We start from the raw sequence: 25658 nt of genomic DNA, 5'->3' as shown, positions 1-25658 counted from the left end.
TCACTGATGAACATAGATGCAAAAATCCTTAACAAAATTCTAGCAAACAGAATCCAACAACATATTAAAAAAATCATACACCATGACCAAGTGGGCTTTATCCCAGGAATCCAAGGATTCTTTAATATCCGCAAATCAATCAACGTAATACACCACATTAACAAATTGAAAGATAAAAACCATATGATTATCTCAATAGATGCAGAGAAAGCCTTTGACAAAATTCAACACTCATTTATGATTAAAACTCTCCAGAAAGCAGGAATAGAAGGAACATACCTCAACATAATAAAAGCTATATATGACAAACCCACAGCAAGCATCACCCTCAATGGTGAAAAATTGAAAGCATTTCCTCTGAAATCAGGAACAAGACAAGGATGCCCACTCGCACCACTACTATTCAACATAGTGTTGGAAGTTTTGGCCACAGCAATCAGAGCAGAAAAAGACATAAAAGGAATCCAGATAGGAAAAGAAGAAGTGAAACTCTCGCTGTTTGCAGATGACATGATCCTCTACATAGAAAACCCTAAAGACTCTTCCAGAAAATTACTAGAGCTAATCAATGAATATAGTAAAGTTGCAGGATATAAAATTAACACACAGAAATCCCTTGCATTCCTATACACTAACAATGAAAAAACAGAAAGAGAAATTAAGGAAACAATACCATTCACCATTGCAACAAAAAGAATAAAATACTTAGGAGTATATCTACCTAAAGAAACAAAAGACCTATACATAGAAAACTATAAAACACTGATGAAAGAAATCAAAGAGGACACAAACAGTTGGAGAAACATACCGTGTTCATGGATTGGAAGAATCAATATTGTCAAAATGGCTATTCTACCCAAAGCAATCTATAGATTCAATGCAATCCCTATCAAGCTACCAACGGTATTTTTCACAGAACTAGAACAAATAATTTCACAATTTGTATGGAAATACAAAAAATCTCGAATAGCCAAAGTAATCTTGAGAAAGAAGAATGGAACTGGAGGAATCAACCTGCCTGACTTCAGACTCTACTACAAAGCCATAGTCATCAAGACAGTATGGTACTGGCACAAAGACAGAAATATAGATCAATGGAACAGAATAGAAAGCCCAGAGATAAATCCACGAACCTATGGACACCTCATCTTTGACAAAGGAGGCAAGGATATACAATGGAAAAAAGACAACCTCTTTAACAAGTGGTGCTGGGAAAACTGGTCAACCACTTGTAAAAGAATGAAACTAGAACACTTCCTAACACCATACACAAAAATAAACTCAAAATGGATTAAAGATCTAAATGTAAGACCAGAAACTATAAAACTCCTAGAGGAGAACATAGGCAAAACACTCTCCGACATAAATCACAGCAAGATCTTCTATGACCCACCTCCCAGAATATTGGAAATAAAAGCAAAAATAAACAAATGGGACCTAATTAAAATTAAAAGCTTTTGCACAACAAAGGAAACTATAAGTAAGGTGAAAAGACAGCCCTCAGATTGGGAGAAAATAATAACAAATGAGGAAACAGACAAAGGATTAATCTCAAAAATATACAAGCAACTCCTGAAGCTCAATTCCAGAAAAATAAACGACCCAATCAAAAAATGGGGCAAAGAACTAAACAGACATTTCTCCAAAGAAGACATACAGATGGCTAACAAACACATGAAAAGATGCTCAACATCACTCATCATCAGAGCAATGCAAATCAAAACCACAATGAGGTACCATTACACGCCAGTCAGGATGGCTGCTATCCAAAAGTCTACAAGCAATAAATGCTGGAGAGGGTGTGGAGAAAAGGGAACCCTCTTACACTGTTGGTGGGAATGCAAACTAGTACAGCCACTATGGAAAACAGTGTGGAGATTTCTTAAAAAACTGGAAATAGAACTGCCATATGACCCAGCAATCCCACTTCTGGGCATACACACTGAGGAATCCAGATCTGAAAGAGACACGTGCACCCCAATGTTCATCGCAGCACTGTTTATAATAGCCAGGACATGGAAGCAACCTAGATGCCCATCAGCAGATGAATGGATAAGGAAGCTGTGGTACATATACACCATGGAATATTACTCAGCTGTTAAAAAGAATTCATTTGAATCAGTTCTAATGAGATGGATGAAACTGGAGCCCATTATACAGAGTGAAGTAAGCCAGAAAGATAAAGAACATTACAGTGTACTAACACATATATACGGAATTTAGATAGATGGTAGCGATAACCCTATATGCAAAACAGAAAAAGAGACACAGAAGTACAGAACAGACTTTTGAACTTTGGGGGAGAACGTGAGGGTGAGATGTTTTGAAAGAACAGCATGTATATTATCTATGGTGAAACAGACCACCAGCCCAGGTGGGATGCACGAGTCAAGTGCTCGGGCCTGGTGCTCTGGGAGGACCCTGAGGAGTCGGGTGGAGAGGGAGGTGGGAGGGGGGATCGGGATGGGGAATACGTGTAACTATATGGCTGATTCATGTCAATGTATGACAAAACCCACTGAAATGTTGTGAAGTGATTGGCCTCCAACTACTAAAATAATATTAAAAAAAAAAAAAAAAAAAACAGAACAAAAGGGAATAGCTGTAATCTATTTCCCAACAGATATAAAGAATTTTCTGACAATGACATCTTAGACTTTGCAGTGGATTAACAAAGTGGTTGGGAAATTCAGAATGAGGTTTCAAAACAGGACAGGCAAATATGTTGGGGTGATTAAATTAGGTATTTTCCAGAAGATGTACATGAACTTAAGTATTTTTAAGGGTTTCTGTATATTGTGGAACTACAGATATATAGATTGTCTTAGTTAGCTCTGGGCTTCCCTTGTAGCTCAGTCGGTAAAGAATCTGCCTGCAGTGCAGGAGACCCGGGATCAATCCTGGGTTGGGAAGATCCCCTGGAGGAGGAAATGGTGACCCACTCCAGGATCCTTGCCTGGAAAATCTCATGGACAGAGGAGCCTGGTGGGCTATAGTCCATGGGGTCGCAAAGAGTCGGGCACTACTGAGCGACTAACACTTATTACTTACTAGTTAGCTCTAAGCTGAGTGACATTTACAGCCCACTAAACTCTACCCTGGTATCTCAGAACAACATGATGAGTTTCTGTTAGGGTTTCATGCCACTGGAAAACAAAGTTTAAGGATTCACTGTGAGTGATTCGAGTAATTCACCTTCTTAAATTAAATTTAAGTTAGAATAATCTTATTACAAATTCTGCACCACAGAGGCACATGTTTAACTCCATCACTCCAAATATATACCTGCAATAATGATCATGGCAAAAGCTGCAAAGCCAGCGTCATCCTCTCCCTTCACGATCTGTGCTCCCCCTTGTGGGTCTGTAAGAAACACGTAGAAGAATTCCTGTCCCTCAGGTTCACCATCATCCAGAACTGGAATTGACACTTTATGTTCTCTTTCTCCATCTACAAACGCAAGGATGAGAGTCTGAGCTCCAAAATCTTCTTCTTCAGTTGCCCATGTTAGGTTGGAAATCCCATGGCTGTCAGGAAAGAGCAATGCGTTTGGTTCCTTCTGAGCAGATCTTTCACCGAAAGTTCTAACTGTTACGCTGACGTTGCCAGTAGACCCACCAGTTCTCCGGACAAGGACCTCTGCAGTGTTCAACGTGCCATTCTCCATTTCCTCTTTGACGTAAATAACAGGGGGCCCAAGACTAAATGTTCCATGAACGGAGGTATCTGTAGTTACAGTGGCCACATTAGGCTTCTCAGACATGGCAGAGGTCCCAGCAAGGGTGACAAGGTTCTCAAGGATGGGAGATACGCCAGCCACCTCTGTAACCATGGTGACCACTTCAGTGGGCTGTGGAACGGCAGTAATCTCGGTTGTGTCAGGGTGTGTGGTGGCAGAGTTGGTTTCCAGAGGAAGGGTTGTGTCCACTGCTGTAGTCACAGTGGTCTCGGGGAAAGACGCATCCGTTCCTGCCAGGTCATCATTATCCAATATTGTGATCACCGCCACGCTGAAATCTCGATTCAGGCGTGGTCTCCAATTAGCATCAAATTTTGGGAACCCTTTAACTTCCACTGAAGTTAGATTAATGTAAAAAATTTCTTCTGTCTCAGGAAGTTCATCGTCAATAATAATGATTTCAAAATCAACCTCAGCTTGGAATCTTTGGAAAAGCAGCTCCCCGTTCTGAACAGGCTCAAAGTCTTCCCGGGGCTCTGCCCTCCCTGCAGTTGTCTGATAAGAAACTTTAATAAGCTCCCCGTGGAACCCAAACAGTCTTTGTACATGTAATCTGATCATCTGTGTATCCTCCGACACGATGATATTTCTTGAACTGGGGGAAAATTGAAAGACTCCCATTGGTTCAATTTCAGCAACAGTGAAACCTGACCTGGAAAAAAAAAATTAAACCATGAGAGAACTGATAAAAAAAAAAAAAAAAAAACAGGGTTACCACTTGCAGAGAGTCATCTTTCACACGTGGAAGATGCTGCTCATGAGGGCATCTTAAAAATGACATGCCCTTTCAAATTCCGTAAACCCCTACTTACTTATTGATGAACATACCAGAGAACAAGAAATGAACCAACAGGAGCTGCAATGGCAGGTGACAGGACCTAACAAGCGCTAGCAAGGTGAGGCGCTCAGAGGCCTTGTTCTGTTTCTGCAATCACCCTACAGCAGCTCTTTGAAGGATCTGAAACGGCAGGTTCTCTCAGCACACAGGGGACCAGAATCAAAGTCTCACAGTCTGGGTGTCAGTCAGGTTTCCGATCTACCAGGCAGAAACAGTTGCCCCTCCTAGATGTAAACATGCTTGCTGGTTTCAACTGGCCAGTAATGGGACTATTCTCTCACACAAATGTTGCTAAAATCTTATACGTGAATTGGAAGAGTCATCCATAATTGATACTGATCTGTTCCTAGCGCTTTCATGTGGAATTCTGTGGGCTTCCCTTGTGCCTCAGCTGGTAAAGAATCCACCTGCAATGTGGGAGACCTGGGTTTGATCCCTGGGCTGGGAAGATCCCCTGGAGAAGGGAAAGGCTACCCACTCCAGTTTTTCAGCCTAGAGAATTCCACAGACTGTATAGTCTATGGGGTCGTAAAGAGTCAGACACGACTGAGTGACTTTCACTTCACTTCATGGAATTCTGTTGTGATTTAATCAGTTATATCAGAAGTAACACCGGTAGCCCATCAGCCTAATCCAGACCACAGACATAATTTCTCTGGCTAACAGATTTTTTTTTTCCATCTAAATTTAGATGCATTCAGGGAGGACAACTGCGAGCCATCACTTTCTATTGTCAGTCATAGTTGTGAGTTCAGACAGAGACCAGACAGCCTAGGTTCAACTCATGGCCCAACACTTATTATCTGTGTGACACTGGGCCCATTATACAATCTATCTGTGACTCGTTTTCTTAATCTATAAAATGGGACTAACAATAGTATCTATGCCCTATGGTAATCACGAACAGTAAATGTAGGAGTAAACGAATATAAATACATATACATATAAAGGGACAATGCCTGGTCTAGGGTAAGCCCTATAAAACTGTTAGTCTGAATTACTTTGCTATGCTGCAGAAATTAACACAATATTGTAAGTCAATTATACTTCAATAAAATAAAAATAAAACTGCTAGCTATTACTGCTATCACTAAAGGCAACTGAATCTGTTAACCTAAAATACACTGTGTCCACTTTTTGATTGGCATATGTTAAATCAAAAGCCATACTGAATTACCCCAACCAATATCTCCCATACATAAACATGTACACAAATATACTCGAACACGTATTGGTTTTGCCCACACACTTTTCCCAGTTTCCAAATAAGTAAACTAAAGAGCAGGAAGATCATGTAACTTTCCCAAAGTCACACAGCAAGTAAGTGAAAGAGGTAGGATTAAACCCAGGAGTCTGGCTCTAAGATCTGTCCTCTGCTATTCTGATCAAGCCCATCCCATGTATGAGAAAAGTCAACTGCTTTTGGCCAGGACATATTTACCGGCAAATATACTGGTATAAATTTAACTCAGAAGTCACAGTATTATCCTACTATGATTTCTTATTCTTACTCTTTGTCTCTAAGGAAAATCAGATATTTTGGGCTAACTTTTCAGAAGACAGTTCCCTTTTAAAATAGATGGCTTTGCCATCATGGTTCTTACTGGAGATGGCACCCCAAGCCAACATTCTCAAGTTAGAGGTCATGATAAACTCTATTCATGCAAGCAGTGTGTGTTGGCATCTTTGGCACGAAGGCAACGTGTTGCTCTGAACTAAAACTGGTTTTGTCTCTGCTTCAAGGAGACAAATCCTTCTGCCTTTTTCATTTGAACCAGTAAATTCCAGCTTATCCCTCAGGGACTTTCTTGGCTGAAAATCAATCAAGGGGGTCTTACCGAAGCTGAGCCCCACTGGGGACACTGCTCTGCACTCCAGAGAGGTGAACGACAAAGGCCTCCAGCCGCCCGGGGCTTGGGTGTGTCCAAAGCAAGACTCTTTTACTTTCTTCTCCATGGGAAAAGGAAAGCCTCCCTGACAGGGAACATGAAAAAGCAGGGTTTCATTTCTTTGAGTTCTTAAATTGGGATTTAACTCTTAAAAATATAGTGAAATCTTTCCTTTTCCAAAATTCTATGACGGTCTACAAAAGGCAAAACATTTAAAAAGTCAGTGGTGGGGGTAGGGTGTAAATAAACTTAGAGGAAGCTCCGGAGACCATATAAACCTTGCCTTCAATCCTGTCTACTCTACAAGGTAGAGGTCAAACCATCCAACACTGGCATGTCACTGACTCTCACAGAACTAATGGTATAACTAAAAACTAAAGTAGATGAAGTAACAGCTGCTTTACTATTAGAAATATTCAGTTGAACACATACATGGATATAAGAGTGTGTCTTTTTGATTATTGTATTGGGACTTCCCTTAGCTCAGATTAAATTGAAGAAAGTAGGGAAAACCTCCAGACCATTCAGGTTATGACCTAAATCAAATCCCTAACGATTATACAGTGGAAGTGAGAAATAGATTTAAGGGACTAGATCTGATAGACAGAGTGCCTGATGAACTATGGACGGAGGCTCATGACATTGTACAGGAGATAGGAATCAAAACCATCCCCAAGAAGAAGAAATGGAAAAAAGCATAATGGCTGTCTGAGGAGGCCTTACAAATAGCTGGGGAAAGAAGGGAAGCGAAAAGCAAAGAAGAAAAGGAAAGATATACCCATTTGAATGCAGAGTTCCAAAGAATAACAAGGAGAGATAAGAAAGCCTTCCTCAGGGATCAGTGCAAGGAAATAGAGGAAAACAACAGAATGGAAAGACTAGAGATCTCTTCAAGAAAATAGAGATACCCAGGGAACATTTCATGCAAAGATGGGGCTAATAAAGGACAGAAATGGTATGGAACTAACAGAAGCAGAAGATGTTAAGAAGAGGTGGTAAGAATACACGGAAGAACTATACAAAAAAGATTCTCACGATCTGGGTAATCATGATGGTATGATCACTCACCTAGAGCCAGACACCCTGGAACGCAAGGTCAAGTGGGCCTTAGGTAGAATCACAACGAACATAGCTAGTGGAGGTGATGGAATTCCAGCTGAACTACTGCCAATCCTAAAAGATGATGCTGTGAAAGTGCTGCACTCAATATGCCAGCAAATTTGGAAAACTCAGCAGTGGCCACAGGAGTGGAAAAGGTCAGTTTTCATTCCAATCCCAAAGAAAGGCAATGCCAAAGAATGCTCAAACTACCACACAATTGCACTCATCTCACATGCTAGCAAAGTAATGCTCAAAACTCTCCAAGCCAGGCTTCAGCAATATGTGATCCGTGAACTTCCAGATGTTCAAGCTGATTTTAGAAAAGGCAGAGGAACCAGAGATCAAATTGCCAACATCCAATGGATCACTGAAAAAGCAAGAGAGTTCCAGAAAAACATCTATTTCTGTTTTATTGACTATGCCAAAGCCTTTGACTGTGTGGATCACAATAAACTGTAGAAAATTCTGAAAGAGATGGGAATAGCAGACCACCTGACCTGCCTCTTGAGAAACCTATATGCAGGTCAGGAAGCAACAGTTAGAACTAGACACAGAACAACAGACTGGTTCTAACAGAAAAAGGAGTATGTCAAGACTGTATACTGTCACCCTGCTTATTTAACTTATATGCAGAGTACATCATGTGAAATGCTGGGCTGGATGAAGCACAAGCTGGAATCAAGACAGCCGGGAGAAATATCAATAACCTCAGATATGCAGGTGACACCACCCTTATGGTAGAAAGTGAAGAGGAACTAAAGAGCCTCTTGATGAAAGTGAAAGAAGAGAGTGAAAAAGTTGGCTTAAAGCTCAACATTCAGAAAACTAAGATCACAGCATCTGGTCCCATCACTTCATGGGAAATAGATGGGAAACAGTGAAAACAGTGTCAGACTTTATTTTTGGGGGCTCCAAAATCACTGCAGATGGTGAGTGCAGCCATGAAATTAAAAGATGGTTACTCCCTGGAAGAAAAGTTAGGACCAACCCAGACAGAATATTAAAAAGCAGAGACATTACTGTGACAACAAAGGTCCATCTAGTCAAGGCTATGGTTTTTCCACTAGTCGTGTATAGATGTGAGAGTTGGACCATCAAGACGGCTGAGCATTGAAGAATTGATGCTTTTGAACTCTGGCATGGGAGAAGACTCTTGAGAGTCCCTTGGACTGCAAGGAGATCCAACCAGTCCATCTAAAGGAAATCAGTCCTGAATATTCATTGGAAGGATTGATGTTAAAGCTGAAATGCCATTACTTTGGCCACCTGATGCAAAGAGCTGACTCATTTGAAAAGACCCTGATGCTGGGAAAGATTGAAGGCAGGAGGAGAAGGGGACGACAGAGGATGAGATGGTTGGATGGTATCACCGACTCAATGGACATGCGTTTGGGTAAACTCCGGGAGTTGGTGATGGACAGGGAGGCCTGGTGTGCTGCAGTCCATGGGGTCACAAAGAGCTGGACACGAATGAGCGACTGAACTGAACTGAACTGATAGCTCAGATGGTAAAGAACCTGCCTGCAACGCAGGAGACCCAGGTTCGATCCCTGGGTCAGGAAGATCCCCTGGAGAAGAAAATTACAATGCATTCCAGTATTCTTGCCTGGAGAATCCCACGGACAGAGGGGCCTCACGGGCTACAGTCCAAGGGGTAGCAAAGAGTCGGATATGACTAAGCGACTGACACACACAACACACACATGGCTACTTTTAACGAACTCCTCATGTATAAACCTGGGGTTTCCCAGGAGACTCAGTGGTAAAGAATCTCCCTGCTGTGCAGGAGATGTGGGCTTATACGCTGGATCAAGAAGATTTTCTGGAGTAGGAAATAGCAACCCACTCCAGTATTCTTGCCTGGGAGATCCCACAAACAGAGGAGCCTGGCAAGCTACAGTCCATGGGGTCGCAAAGAGTCGGACCTGACAGCAACTAAACAACATGTTTAAACAGAGCAGACTACTTACGACCATTATTTTCAGGGGGGTATGATGTTTTTAATTTCAGTGCAATTCTGATCACTTAAATATGAGAAGACTGTATTAGAAGGCAAAGAGCTAGCTCATTCATCGTCCAGAGTAAGGAGAATCAAAGAAAATTAGTGGCCAATGATACATTTCCACGTTCTACAGATAAAATCCTAGAAAAGACACAACTCACCTACTTTGGGGGTCATGTTGCCAACAGTAGTGAATTCAGGGATTTCTGACCCAGGGACGTATCCAGCCGCCCAGGAAACCTTGAGAGACCCATACGTGCCTCTCCTAGAAATCACAGCTTGGCTTGTTCCAGCAGTGATGTCCGTGAGTGGAAAAGCAGTAGATTCAAACCCAACCTGAGAGAAAACATGCTTAGAATAATTTCCCTTTCTCTGAAAGTTCCTGTTTTCTTAGGAGTGGGTTAAAAGTCAATTTTCTCTTAGTTTACACAGTATATGTCTCTGCTCTAAAATACTTTTGATTAAAGAGTAGTATTTAAGAAATGGCATGTGAAATTTGAAAATGTATCCTATTTATAAATTTGATTATAGTTTATAGCTTTGTTTTTTTAAATCAAAATGTAAACCTCTGAATTAACACTATCTAAAAATACAAGTGTAACTATGGTTAAATGAAAAGATTAAAAATGGCATTTTAATGACTTGTTATGGGTCTTTATATGGGAGTATAAAGAAAACTGAGTGCCGAGGCTATGGCTTTTCCAGTAGTCATGTACGGATGTGAGAGTTGGACTATAAAGAAAGCTGAGCGCCAAAGAATTGATGCTTTTGAACTGTGGTGTTGGAGAAGACTCTTTTGAGAGTCCCCTGGACTGCAAGGAGATCCAACCAGTCCATCCTAAAGGAGATCAGTCCTGAATATTCATTGGAAGGACTGATGCTGAAGCTGAAACTCCAATATTTTGGCCACCTGATGCAAAGAACTGATTCACTGGAAAAGACACTGATGATGGGAAAGATTGAAGGATGGAGAAGGGGACGACAGAGAATGAGATGGCTGGATGGCATCGCTGACTCAATGGACATGAGTTTGAGTAAACTCCGGGAGTTGGTGATGGACAGGGAGGCCTGCGTCCATGGGGTCGCAAACAGTCAGACAAGACTGAGCGACTGACCTGATGGGTCTTTATGAAACTGTTTTGTATAAAACTAAACTTTGACTTCTTTCTGAGATACAACAATAAATTTATAAAGTGAGTACCATGAACTAGATTTTCTAGTAAGCATTTTTTCAGCCTTTGATTCAATTTAATATCTTTTTTTGAGGATCAGAAACCTTTAAGATTTTTTAAAATAATGATTTTTTTCACCCACATAAAGGAAGATCTGATTTTCAGGGTCAACCTTCCCAGAGTACCCTGGGATTTATACATTAAAATAAGTTCTGGTCAGAGAATAGAAATAAAACCAGATTTCTGGCTTCACACTGTTATTTGGACAACTTAGTTTACCTCTTTTGTTCCCAGTATCTATAAATTTGGGATACCATAGGCTCAACAGTTCTGTATTAAGACTCATCCTCCCCATTTTAAATTGGACTGGAGAGGAGCAGAAAAGTGTGAAACAGGGCCATAGGACAGCTTCAGCCACAGAAAGGAAAACCAACAACTTCGATCTGACACCAGCCTAGATCCCCTATTTCAGCAAGCCTTCTGCTTAGCAACCGCAAAATCTGTAGTGTATCTCAGCTCATGCTTGCTACATGGTTAAAGGCTGTTAGAGAGTATCCGAGCAATATCACAAGTGTGCACGCACACACACACATACACACACGCTCAAATACTGGTGAGGAGTACAGAAGGACACAGCAGGACAGAAGAACACTGTGAGTGGCCGTCAGCTGGTCCTTTGAGGTGACACGTTGTGACCACAAGCAGAGACAAGGAGTAGAAAACAGTTCACTACACCAAATGAATGGTTCAGGCCGAAAGGAATCTCTGTTATAACGGCCAACGAACAAAAGAAAATAAAACGTCAACGCATGATACTCTCTACGCTCAGTCTCTCTTGAACAGAGGAGATGCAGACTAAAACCACTCCTCTCAGGTATTTCTAACGCTGTGGGTTCCACTTTAGGGGCAAAGCAAATTCATCCCCTGGGAAGCGGCAGCCTGGGAGGTAGTAACTTGAAGACCATCCCCTTTACGGCCACAGACCCTGTCAGTAGGCTGTGGGCCTGACCTGGCCACGCCTGCCATGAGTGTCTATCTGGACAGACGCCACGTCCACTTCCTGGTCAAGCTGGAGGAACCCCCATCAGAGGGAACAGGACACAAGCTGGTATCTTCTCACGGTTTATAAAGTACAGACATTACCACAGCCAGAGGCAGCAGCCCTGTCTTGTTCCCACACTGACAGAATCGGCCTACACAGGAAGCCAAGTCCTCAAGGCATTCTCTGTTCTCATCTGAATTATGAAGTGATTGGGGAACAATCTTCCCTAACGTGAACTTAGGCAGGAGATTCAAACACCTGAGTGTGCCATTAGCATTCATCTACGTTAGCACAAGCTTGCCACAGTAAAAAGAGCCCCACAGATTAAATATTCACAAGGCTAGTAAATGAGAAAGTGAAATATTAACTGACGCTTCATTCTCATTTTAATTTTTTAGCATAAAATGTCTCAATATTAAATACTCATTATCAGGGGAAAAAACAAGTTTTGACTCTAAGTGACCATTATTTTAAAAATTCTATATTTTTACATTCTATATTCTTACATTCAAATAAAAATTCTATACCTTACATTCTACAAGATACAGACTTTTTTAAACTGAAAAAGGGAGATATGGTTTTCCACCTACTGACAAAAATTGCCAGATTATTTTCAGATAGTATATCCATAATGCTTAAACTTGATATTCCCAGGATTACACAGATTTAAGGAATCAAACTCACAGACTCTCAGTCCTTTCTGTAAGAGCCGCCCTCTAGTGGTTCTGGGAGAGTACCACACCCAGGGCCGAGTACCTGAGAACTGGCAGCTTTCTCTGGAACCGGAAGGATGGCGGATTTTGCTTCCTGGAGAATTTTGGGCACGCCATAGAAATTTCCACCAACAAGCATCACAGTCACCAGCTGTATGGTGAAATTCGAGCCCAGAGGTAGGAAGACCTATAAACAAACAGTGTAAGTGACTTTTTATTAGCAAAAAAATAATTTTCAAAGAAAAATACTGACATTTGAAGTGAGTTATTAGCACTCATTCTGTATCAATCTCATCAATATATGTCCTTTCCCCCACATTATAAAACAAAGGCCCACGATGAAGACTTTCAGGCTAAGAGTGAGAGTCATAAATTATTAAAAAATACCACAAATTTTCAAATTCACCGTGCATGCCTGGGTGTGCTATGCTTAGTCACTCAGCCGTGTCCAACTCTTTGCGACCCTCTGGACTGTAGCCCGCCAGGCTCCTAAGTCCATGGGGATTCTCCAGGCAAGAATACTGGAGTGGGTTGTCATGTCCTCCTCCAGGGGATCTTTCCAACTCAGGGATTGAACCCAGGTCTCCCACATTACAGGCAGAATCCATCCGAGCCACCAAGGAAGCCCAAGAATACTGGAATAGGTAGCCTGTACCTTCTCCAGGGGATCTTCCCAAACCAGGAATTGAACCCAGGAGACCTGGGTTTGTGGGCCTGTATTGTGAGACCTGTATTGTGGGCAGATGTTTTACCAACTGAGCCACCAAGGAAACCCAAGAATACTGCAGTGGTAGCCTATCCCTTCTTCAGGGGATCTTCTAGACCCAGGAACTGAACCGGGGTCTCCTGCACTGCAGGAGGATTCTTTACCAGCTGAGTTACTGGGAAGCCAGTAACTTGAAGAACGAGGAGTATCAGTGATAGAATCACATGTTCCAGGAATGGAGGGAGCACAGTGGTGCTCCTAAAGGAGCACCTAAAGTTTGCTCCTAAAAGGAGCAAAACTCACTTTCTCCTTCTTTACTGGGTTCAGTTCAGTTTAGTTGCTCAGTCGTGTCTGACTCTTTGCGACCCCATGAACCACAGCACACCAGGCTTCCTTGTCCATCACCAACTTCTGGAGTCCACTCAAACCCATGTTCATTGAGTCAATGATGCCATCCAACCATCTCATCCTCTGTCGTCCCCTTCTCCTCCTGCCCTCAATCTTCCCTAGCATCAGGTCTTTTCCAATGAGCCAGCTCTTCACATGAGGTGGCCAAAGTATTGGAGTTTTAGCTTGAGCATCAGTCCTTCCAATGAACACCCAGGACTGATCTCCTTTAGGATGGACTGGTTGGATCTCCTTGCAGTCCAAGGGACTCTCAAGAGTCTTCTCCAACATCACAGTTCAAAAGCATCCATTTTTCAGTGCTCAGCTATCTTTACAGTCCAACTCTCACATCCATACATGACCACTGGAAAAACCATAGCCTTGACTAGACGAACCTTTGTTGGCAAAGTAGTATCTCTGCTTTTAAATATGCTCTCTAGGTTGGTCATAACTTTCCTTCCAAGGAGTGTCTTTTAATTTCATGGCTGCAGTCACCATCTGCAGTGATTTTGGAGCCCCAAAAAATAAAGTCTGACACTGTTTCCACTGTCTCCCCATCTATTTGCCGTGAAGTGATGGGGTCGGATGCCATGATCTTAGTTTTCTGAATGTTAAGCTTTAAGCCAACTTTTTCACTCTCCTCTTTCACTTTCATCAAGAGGCTCTTTAGTTCCTCTTCACTTTCTGCCATACGGGTGGTGTCACCTGCATATCTGAGGTTATTGATATTTCTCCCAGCAGTCTTGATTCCAGCTTGTGCTTCTTCCAGCCCAGCGTTTCTCATGATGTACTCTGCATATAAGTTAAATAAGCAGGGTGACAATATACAGCCTTGACATACTCCTTTTCCTATTTGGAACCAGTTTGTTGTTCCACGTCCAGTTGTAATTGTTGCTTCCTGACCTGCATACAGGTTTCTCAAGAGGCAGGCCAGGTGGTCTGGTATTCCCCTCTCTTTCAGAATTTTCCATAGTTTATTGTGATCCACACAGTCAAAGACTTTGGCATAGTCAATAAAGCAGAAATAGATGTTTTTCTGGAACTCTCTGCTTTTCCAATGATCCAGCAGATGTTGGCAATTTGATCTCTGGTTCCTCTACCTTTCCTAAAATCAGCTTGAACATCTGGAAGTTCACGGTTCATGTATTGCTGAAGCCTGGTTTGGAGAATTTTAAGCATTACTTTACTAGCGTGTGAGATGAGTGCAATTGTGCAGCAGTTTGAGCATTCTTTGGCATTGCCTTTCTTTGGGTAGGAACTAATAACTTTAGTGACATTTATTCAAAACAGATATTGATTTAGGTGCACTGATTATCTGAATATTTTGGACAAGTAAAAACTCCTAACACCATATATTAGACACCAAGTTTCAAAGTTTTAGAATCCAACAAAATAGGGAAATCCTGAATTTAAAAACTTGTATTACTTTACAGTGGAGAAGGAGATGGCAACCCACTCAAGTATTCTTACCTGGAGAATCCCATGGATAGAGCAGCCTGGCAGGCTACGGTCCACAGGATCCCAAGAGTCGGACATGACTTAGCAACAAAACCACCACCACCAACACCATTACTTTACAGAGATTTTTTTTTTTAGCACTTACATTTGTCCATAGAAACCTTACTAATGATAATGGATAAGATGCCATAACTGGGAATATTACTAACAACTCTATACATCTTTACTGGATGTAAAAATAACCATTTCTGTGAAGTCTGTTCCTCTTTTTAAGTGTAATGTACTTAAACACATATCAAAGCACCCAAATGTGTAAAATATGTACTATGCTGGTTTCAAACGTACAACATGAGGGGAACAGATGTTTTACTCATTCGATCAATCTTCATTTTTTCAAAATGACATTCACTGAACATGAAGCACAGATCAAGGGCTGAGGGAACAAGACATAAATCAGTCTCCTGACTTCAATCATGGGCCTCCCTTATCTCCTTGAAGGAGTGCCCCCTCCCCATGCAGTTCACTGGCTGGGCAGCTATGCATTCTTTTGTCCCTATTTCCTAAAACATGCAGGGTCAGATGTCAGCTCAAAGCACCCAGGCATTCATGCCCTTCCACCCAGCTCCGCTCATGGCCCATCTGTGTCATGGCAGGACCCCAGGTTGCGGTAGTAATATTAAAGTTGAACAGGAGTTAACGGGGCATCTGGGAAAATGCTGGTTTGCCTACAGAAGAAAAGCAGGGTGACTAATCTGAAAAGGAGCTTGAAGGTTTTTAGGAGTCGAGCATGTTGTGCTATCCCCTCCATGTCCCTGGGCCCAGGACAGCATCACAGAACCATTCTACACATTGCCCATCATTCTGAGTGGCTTTTGGCACGAATAGAATTTACTCCCCCATAAAATCCTGTGTGCATCTTGAATGCTGCGTACTCACTCACTTTCAAAACCGGCTGTTAAAGGGTCTTCTCCCGCATAGACAGGGAGCAGTGTGATAACAGGGATTACACCCGATGATCAATGTGTCTGCGATGCTTCTCACAAACGCTGACCCATGGTTAAGTGCCCCGTAAATAATTGAATAAATGACAGCAATGAATATAATCTTATCTTGCATTCTAAGTTCTCTTCAACACAGGTTTCTTTAATGTACCAGTGATTCTTACCATCACTTCATCTAAGAAGCCTGTCATTTACCTTGTTAGCCAGATGGTGAACTATTCACTCTCTGATCATCATGTTAAACCAACATCAAGAGTCTTCTAGTTTTCAGAACCTAATGGAAACTCACTCTGTTCCAACACCCACTTAAAGGTCCTTCTCCGTGGCTAACCCAGCTGAAATCCTAACATGGATCAGGAGGGTGCAGCAGGGACAATTGTATGTAACTTGTAACTAACATCCCAAAGTTCAAGAGCACCCAGGGTGCGAGGCAAGAAAGGCACCGCTGGGAAAATCCTCCCCTCGCTTTAGCACGTGTCACACTTGGCCCCAAAGGGTCACCTTGGAGACTAATGCACACAGCAACACCTAGTCATCTATGAGGAGCCTATACCACACATCCTGGAATGTAAGAGAGAGAACCTGTGAAAATTTAATCATATTAATGAAAGATGTTAAAGCATGCCAATAAGAGGAAACTTTCATGTATGTGCAAGCTAGTAAACTTTTGCTACTCTTTACTGAAAATAGAAATCGTAAAAATAATTAATATAGGTTCAGAACAGATACAAAGATATCCATAGATACCTTAAACAGATATTAGGACAGTTAAGTATCTTTATAAACTGTACCATTAAGCATTCAAAGTGAAAGGAAAAGAGGATGACCATCCTTCAAAATGTCTCAGGTACCACAAGAGATAATCTAAAAGCTAGGCAGATCAAGGATCTTACTCCCTGTGAGAGATATATATATATCATATATATATTTCAGCTTTCTTATATATAGTCAGAGAGTAACTTGTATTATCCACATTGTAAAAGAATAGCATAATCTTCACCGTGGCATGCCTTACTGCCAAATGAAATGTGTATAAAAACACACAGTTATTCCAAGAAAAGTTAAAGGAAGACCTCCTAGGGCTCATTAACAGAGATTTAAATTTGAGTGTGTTTAGAAGCTGATGTTACGTGGATTGGTATGGGAAAATGTTTCAAGTACATAATTAAAGCACACTGTATTTTTTTAAACTCTTATAATTTGTAAATGAGACTAGATACAATAATATTCTGATTACCTTAATCCATCTCTCATTTCCCCAGCTTTGCACTGTTTATTCCAGTCTTGAGAACTTGGGGATATAGGAAATGAATTCAAAAATTGATACAACAAAGCCAAGTCATTGAGTCAATTTCTTAAACAACTTCAGGGATGTAGGAATAACCATGGATCCCAGGGCTCACTAAGGAGACTCCATTTTCCCAGCTGATTAAACAGCAAAAGTAAAAAACTCAAGTGCACAAAAGATCAAAAGGCTGTATAGTAGGTACCAATTAGTATAATATGTCAAAAGGTAGCCTATTTTCTATAGATCATAGGCTTAAATGAAACTAAGGTCATCCATTACTGAGTGGGCTGAACTTCAGTTCAGTTCAGTTCAGTCGCTCAGTCGTGTCTGACTCTTTAAGATCCCATGAATTGCAGCACGCCAGGCCTCCCTGTCCATCACCAACTCCTGGAGTTTACTCAAACTCATGTCCATTGAGTCAGTAATGCCATCCAACCATCTCATCCTCTGTCGTCCCCTTCTCCTCCTGCCCCCAATCCCTCCCAGCATCAGGGTCTTTTCCAATGAGTCAGCTCTTCTCATCAGGTGGCCAAAGTATTGGAGTTTCAGCTTCAGAATCAATCCTTCCAATGAACACCCAGAACTTATCTCTTTAAGTATGGACTGGTTGGATCTCCTTGCAGTCCAAGGGACTCTCAAGAGTCTTCTCCAACACCACAGTTCAAAAAGCATCAATTTTTCGGCGCTCAGCTTTCTTCACAGTCCAACTCTCACATTCATACATGACCACTGGAAAAACCATAGCCTTGACTAGACGGACCTTTGTTGGCAAAGTAATGTCTCTGCTTTTTAATATGCTCTCTAGGTTGGTCCTAACTTTCCTTCCAAGGAGTAAGTGTCTTTTAATTTCATGGCTGCAGTCACCATCTGCAGTGATTTTGGAGTCTAAAAAAATAAAGTCTGATACTTTCTACTGTCTCCCCATCTATTTCCCAAGAGGGCTGAACTTAGTGGACTATGAACAGGAAACTGTTTCATTTCTCTCCTCTTACTGCTTTGTAGCGTCGCTTTGCACTTCCGTTTGACAATGTTGTGTGTAGATCTCAAAGCTTCCTGTCATTTTTTATGAAGGTAAAGGCCAGATCCATACCAACAAAAACTTCAATCTCATACTCCGTTAAAGCTTCTCTATTTATCCCAGCTCTTGCTCAATCCACAGCTGAATATCTAAGGTGGGAATGGGATCATGGCGTGACTTTTCAGTACTCCTCCAGCCCTTCTTGGACCTTCCCATCAGTCTTCCGGCACCTCTGAGCAGATGGGGAGTTGCTTTGAGGAAGACTGACAAAGGTCTTGCCTCACTTCTGTGGTCCTTTCTTAAGTAACACTGGCAGGCACCCAAACGTTTGACCTTTCATGGAATCCATTCATATGTTCATCAAAGACTTCAGAATTCAGCTCATTGCCATTCCACCACAGGAATGTACATTCTTTCAAGGACCTTTTATTATTGTCTCCTAACTTCACAATCCACCTCATACCGCTCTCAAGATGACTCCAATCTGGCTACCCTCTGGCAGACTTTCACAGCCATGAAATAGCAATCCCCACTGCTGCAATGCATCCCATGTGTGAAGTAAATAAACTCCACTCCCACGCGTGTGGAACGACACGAGGTATCCTCTTGGAAGGATTCAGACAAACAGTCCCTCAAATCACTCTCTGCGGCTGAGAGAGAAAGACTGCCGGGTACCCACTGGGTTCCCGTCACTCTCACCTGATATGCTGGCAGAACATCTGCTGTCCTCTCTCCTCATCAACAAAAAAATCCATAGCTGGCTTCGTGGGTGGCAGATTTTCAAGCAGATACCCCACAGCCCCATCAAACCCCAGGAGACACATAGCCGTCCCTCACTGCACTGCCCTTCAGTAAGAGCACAAGTGTCAGGTGCTCAGTCGGATCCGACTCTTTGTGACCCCGTGGACTGTAGCCCACCAGGCTCCTCTGTCCATGGGATTCTCCAGGCAAGAACACTGGAGTGGGTTACCACTTCCTTCTCCAGGCAGGAGCGCAAGGAAGCCTACAAATATCTCCCCCTCAATGAGCATTCAGTGAGTACATGTGTGTGTAATGTGAGTGTGTAGAGCACTTGGGACAATTTCTGGAATTCTGAAGGACTAAATAACTGCCTTCTACTATCTAGACAAAAATATTTTATCTCCAGGATAAAATAACTTATTTACTTATAAGCTGCAAATACCTCAGTAAATGTATGATCCAAAAATTACGATGCATTTTCTAAGGCATCTTCCACGGTTCCATTTATACATCTAAATTAGATTTTAAACTGATCATGAGATTAACAAGGGTTTTCTTGAAGGAGTCTTCCGGAATGACCGGGAAATTGAAAAAGAGGCTACAAACCTGACTCTGGACTGGCACTGAGTCCACTTTATATCTGGTACCATCTCTGACCACCAGCTGCCTCTCTGCATTTTCTGTAACAACAGACTGCTCCTTAGAGTCAGATGAGATTCGATATCTGACAGCCACATCTCCGAATGTGCCTGCAAGTCGGGTTACATTAATTTGGATGAATCTACGAAGGTTCTGCCCAATAAGTATGGACTGGTGATCTGAATACAGGGCAAATACTCCATGTGGGTCGTCATTTGCAGAAACAGAGAACCGAATGACGCATTTTTCTGTATCCAGCTTTGCTCCTCCCTTCACTGAAACAAGCTGGAGCACACACACTTCCTCTATCTCAGGAGTATCATCTGGCAGCAAATGAACATCAAAGCTGGCCTCACTTTCTCCATCGGCAATGGTGAAAATTCCTTTTGTAGAAAGAAAGTCTCCAGTAATATCAAACTCACTACTTAATTCCCAGTAAACCTAAAACAAAAGGAAGAAAACCAACAAAGTTATATAACGTGGTGTATTTAATCAAAATCCTTTAAATTCATTTACTTCAATTATATATAAAAAGCGTGCATCAACAAGTGTGCATCAATATATTCACATTTAAATTTAAATAAATTCAAATTTAAATTAAGTGTGCATCAACATATTCAAATTTAAATTTTCCAAGTATCACTACTTAAGTAATCCAGAAACTGTCTTAACTCTTTGAGGCTATTGTATGCCATTTGCAGGACAAGATAACAAAATCTCATTTCACCTGCTTCTAAATTAGTATAAAATCTGACAAGATAAAGAGAAACAAATTAACTTTAAAATATACCAGTTCCACAAGTGCATTCAACAGTGAACCAAGACCATATTTGAGGGTAAAAAACAAGTAGATAATCTGATATTTACATTGGAATTTGTTTCTGTTTGTTTTTAATAAAAAGAGGATATCTAAGATTTTAAAAATTGAGAATTTCTCCAAAGGAAAAAATCTCTAAAAAATTTATTTTCCAAAAATTTTTTACCTCCATAAAGTTTCAACTGAAGAAAAGTAACAATTAATCTCCAATACAGGGGAAAAGCTAAGTTTATAGAGAGATTTCACAAAATAAATTTAACTAGCAAACAATTAACCTTGATCTGTTCAATGAACATCTAGATAATTTAAAAGGGCATCTCAATGATATCGAGAATAAAGAATATATTAAGCAATTTGTAAAAATCATGGATAGTCCTGTTAAGCAGAAAAAAGCTTCACATTATAGCAAACAAGAAATTACACATTATGGCAAACAAGAAAATAGTTCAGTCATATTCTTTGATTAAATATGAGAAAGACCTTTTTAAGCTAACTGTAACTGAATATTTAAAAAACAGCCAGAGGTTGGTGCTGACAGCCCAAAGGGGCCTCGGTGAACCTTCTCAGCATGTGTGAAAATTCATGTCACTTCAGTTTATCAAAAACTCTAATTCTCCAGAACACGGAGTTTCTCTGTTCTTCTCAACCACAACCATCAGGCAAATGATTACTCTGCTTAAAAATCCAAAGAAAAATGGTACCATAATCTCTCCTGAAACGCCCTTGATTCTTTTGACAAAGAAGGTAATGATCAGGGGCCCTTCCAGAGCTGACGGCTCCAAATAGGTCTCCTCAGACAAAGACTCGGGCGCAAACTGAATCACTCCATTAGGATCACCAAACTTCTCTATCTAGAAACAGAGCAAAGCGAAGACATATGTAACAACTGCGGATGAAATTACAGTCTGCAAAGTACCAGCACGCTGATATGTTGTGTATGTACAAGGTAAACCGAGGGAATGAAAGAAACACAATAACGACACCTGGGTATGATTCTATCTGGCTGTGCAACTTTTAAAAGCCTTCATTTCCCTGACTGCTATCTAAACAAGAAAGTTCTTATTCACCAGGGATAATGGGAATAAGTGTTTAAAAAATGACAATCTGTAGAACCTCAAAAGGATAGAACTTCAAAGCCTGAATTAGCTTTACTCACCTCATGTTTGCTTCATTTAACCAGCTAAGTTTACCCAACCTCTTTCTACTGGTTATGATGTATTTATATGGATAATATGGAGGGAGGTGATGGCCCTGTGAGGGTTAATTTTATGTGTCAGCCTGACTAGGCTAAAGTGCCCAACTGTTTGCTCAAATGCTATCCAGATGTTGCTATAATGACATTTTGTAGATGTGGTTAAAACTGACAACCAGCTGACGAAGTCAATAAAACTTTTCTTAATAATGTGAATGGACCTCATCCAATGAGATGAAAGCTTTAAAGAGCAAACACTGAGGCTTCCCAGAAAAAAAGGAATTCTGTCTCAAGACCGCAATTTAGGAATCCTGCTTGCATTTCCAGCCTGCTGGCCTGCGCCACGAAATTCAAACTCAAGAAGGCAACTTCAGTTCATTCCTGAGCTTCCTGCCTGCTTTATGGATTCTGCTTTATGGATTCCTTCCACCTGTTTTATGCATTCCAATTTGCCAGCCCCCATAGTCATGGGATATAATTCCTTACAAAATGTCTCTCTTTCTTCATATCTGTTTCCTAACATTAACAGTTCCAGTTCTCTGGGGACATCTGACTGATACAGACCTCATATAAAAGAGGCTTTTCCAAACTTAGAAAAAGGTGCATCTCTCTACCTTTTTTCGGTAACCTTGGTCTCCAGGGCTTTCTGCCCCAGTGGACTGGGTGATTCATACCAAATAAGTTGTATCTGGATCTGACTCACACCATCACTGCACCAACTGAAAAAGTACCATTCTTCCTTTCAACAGTCTGACTTGTGACTACCTGTGAACTCTGATGCCCTTTAATGGCAAAGATATCCAATGTTTATGATGCAACAAATGCCTCCTCTCGAAAAGTGCCAAATCTCCCCAAAGCATCGGATTTTCTCAAAAAGTGTAAAATAACTATTTCTCAGTATCTTAAAGAATTACCAATAATCAGGCTACATAATAAACTAACGTAACAACCACAACATCTGACCCACAGGAATTACTACGACTTCACTGGGTTTTATAACTTTTAATTCATCATAAGCCCGTACAGTTTCAACAAATGTAAGCACATTTTCTGAAAGATCCTTTAAAGCTGAAATTCTGTGGGAAAAATAAAGTCAGACTTACTGTTAATGTGACATCTTTAGCTGTGGAGTCTAATTGAGCTTCTCCTCTCACAAGCTTAAGTTTAATAATGAAAGTCTTTTCAATTTCAATGCCATCATGTGGATAGATTACCAGATTGATGCTTCTCACTCCACCTTCCCCATCTCCAAAAGAGAAGGACCCGCTCACTGGGTCTGCAATGTCTTGGTTCTGTGGTGGTAAAGCTTCCTGAGAATTGGGTCCTACTATCTCCCAGTTCACCTGCAGGGTGTTTGTTTTTTAAAGAAAACAATCAGCTTCAAACAAAGAATTTCTTCGCAGGATAGGCCGTATTGAAAATATACACATACATGTGAAAGTTATTCTAGAGTATCTCCCACAAAGTCCTATGTTATCAACTCATGTTGTTTAAAATAGTCTTTACAAACATAAACTATGTAATCTAGAGGATATCCATTTTCATGAACAACAATATCTAACATGTAACGAAAACTCTGAATACCCAGTCTTTTGGCATCATCACAGGATAACAAAAATACAAAAGTACATACTCTAAACAGAGTAATATAAACTTTTTGGGGCTTTCCAGGTGGCTCAGTAGTAAAGAATCTGCCTGCCAAAGCAGGAGATCCAGGTTCAATCCCTGGGTCGGGAGGACCCCTGGAGAAGGGAATGGCAACCCACTCCAGTATTCTTGCCTGGAGAATCCCGTGGACAGAGGAGACTCCTGGGCTATAGTCCATGGAGTCACAGAATCCGACATGACTGAGCAATTGAGCACACATGCAAACTTTGATAAATACAAGTACAAACTGTCTTGCTAGCGCACAGGTTCTGTTCATCAAAACCTATTTGAATCATGTGAAAAGTCTGTTGGGTATGCAGCAAGTACACTTAGATAAATTCCTAGTATAAGAGGAACAGAAAGAATGAAACTAGAACACTTTCTAACAGCATACACAAAAATAAACTCAAAGTGGATTAAAGATCTAAATGTAAGACCACAAACTATGAAACTCCTAGAAGAGAACATAGGCAAAACACTCTCCGACATGAATCACAGCAGGATCCTCTATGACCCACCTCCCAGAATACTGGAAATAAAAGCACAAATAAACAAATGGGACCTAATGAAACTTAAAAGCTTTTGCACTACAAAGGAAACTATAAGCAAGGTGAAAAGACAGCCCTCAGACTGGGAGAAAATAATAGCAAATGAAGAAACAGACAAAGGTTTAATCTCAAAAATATACAAGCAACTCCTGAAGCTCAATTCCAGAAATATAAATAACCCAATCAAAAAATGGGCCAAAGAACTAAACAGACATTTCTCCAAAGAAGACATACAGATGGCTAACAAACACATGAAAAGATGCTCAACATCACTCATTATCAGAGACATGCAAATCAAAACCTCAATGAGGTACCATTACACGCCAGTCAGGATGGCTGCTATCCAAAAGTCTACAAGCAATAAATGCTGGAGAGGGTGTGGAGAAAAGGGAACCCTCTTACACTGTTGGTGGGAATGCAGACTAGTACAGCCACTATGGAGAACAGTGTGGAGATTTCTTAAAAAACTGGAAATAGAACTGCCATTTGACCCAGCAACTCCACTTCTGGGCATACACACCGAGGAAACCAGATCTGAAAGAGACACGTGCACCCCAATGTTCATCACAGCACTGTTTATAATAGCCAGGACATGGAAGCAACCTAGATGCCCATCAGCAGATGAATGGATAAGGAAGCTGTGGTACATATACACCATGGAATATTACTCAGCTATTAAAAAGAATTCATTTGAATCAGTTCTAATGAGATGGATGAAACAGAAGCCCATTATACAGAGTGAAGTAAGCCAGAAAGATAAAGACCAATACAGTATACTAATGCATATATATGGAATTTAATAAGATGGTAATGATAACCCTATATGCAAGACAGAAAAAGAGACACAGATGTACAGAACAGACTTTTAGACTCTGTGGGAGAAGGCGAGGGTGGGATGTTCTGAGAGAACAGCATTGAAACAAGTATACTATCAAGGGTGAAACAGATCACCAGCCCAGGTTGGATGCATGAGACAAGAGCTCGGGGCTGGTGCACTGGGAAGACCCAGAGGGATCGGGTGGAGAGGGAGGCGGGAAGGGGGACCGGGATGGGGAACACATGGAAATCCATGGCTGATTCATGTCAATGTATGGCAAAAAACCACGACAATATTGTAAAGTAATTAGCCTCCAACTAATAAAAATAAATGGAAAAAAAAATTTAAAAAAAAAGAAGAACAGAAATGATCAGAGTTATAAGAAACAGAATTTTTATGTTGAAACAAGGGAATCATTTAAAGTTTCTGTAATTTAAAATTATATACTTCTCACATCCATAAAGAAAGAAAAGTGGGCACTTGTCTTTGCTTCTTTCATCTTTGATCGGCGTGAGACATAGCTGACCACTTCTTTCTCTGGAAACACTGCATCCCATCTTCCTTGGCTTAGGTGATACTTATATGGCACAAGTCATCCTAATTTTCCTTCTCTACACCTCAGTCTTCTTGGCTGGTTCTCCTTCCTCCAATCCATAAATGCTGGGAGCCCAGGACTTGGGTCTGTATCTTTTCCATCCCTGTCTACACTCCTCGGGCCTCAGAGTTTCAAATGCCTCCGTGTCACCACCTTTCAGATCGGTGTTTTGACCCTTGCACTGCGGTGTCCTGCCGCTATCCCAAATCAACAAAGCCAAAGCAGAACTCTTACTTTTCCCCAAGCTTCGACATCTTAATAAACAGCACTACGATGTAACCAGTTGCTCCTCTAAAATGTCTAGGTTA

The 25658-nt window shown here is 41.1% G+C and overlaps 1 protein-coding gene across 1 annotated transcript in view; it reads right to left on the bottom strand.

Moving 5' to 3' along the window:
• ADGRV1 (adhesion G protein-coupled receptor V1) overlaps positions 1 to 25658 on the bottom strand; it is a 560737-nt gene that overhangs the window by 336010 nt on the left and 199069 nt on the right. The window contains exons 68-74 of the mRNA XM_065942069.1: positions 22847 to 23086; positions 21253 to 21402; positions 19702 to 20175; positions 12540 to 12683; positions 9727 to 9905; positions 6416 to 6547; positions 3286 to 4391 (exon numbers count right to left, since the gene is read on the bottom strand). Of these exons, the coding sequence (XP_065798141.1) occupies positions 3286 to 4391; positions 6416 to 6547; positions 9727 to 9905; positions 12540 to 12683; positions 19702 to 20175; positions 21253 to 21402; positions 22847 to 23086 (2425 nt within the window). The remainder of the gene's footprint in view (positions 1 to 3285; positions 4392 to 6415; positions 6548 to 9726; positions 9906 to 12539; positions 12684 to 19701; positions 20176 to 21252; positions 21403 to 22846; positions 23087 to 25658) is intronic.

Source organism: Muntiacus reevesi, chromosome 1 (genome assembly GCF_963930625.1).
Source record: "Muntiacus reevesi chromosome 1, mMunRee1.1, whole genome shotgun sequence".
Taxonomy (NCBI): Eukaryota; Metazoa; Chordata; class Mammalia; order Artiodactyla; family Cervidae; genus Muntiacus; species Muntiacus reevesi.
This window is presented reverse-complemented; position numbering and strand designations above follow the sequence as displayed.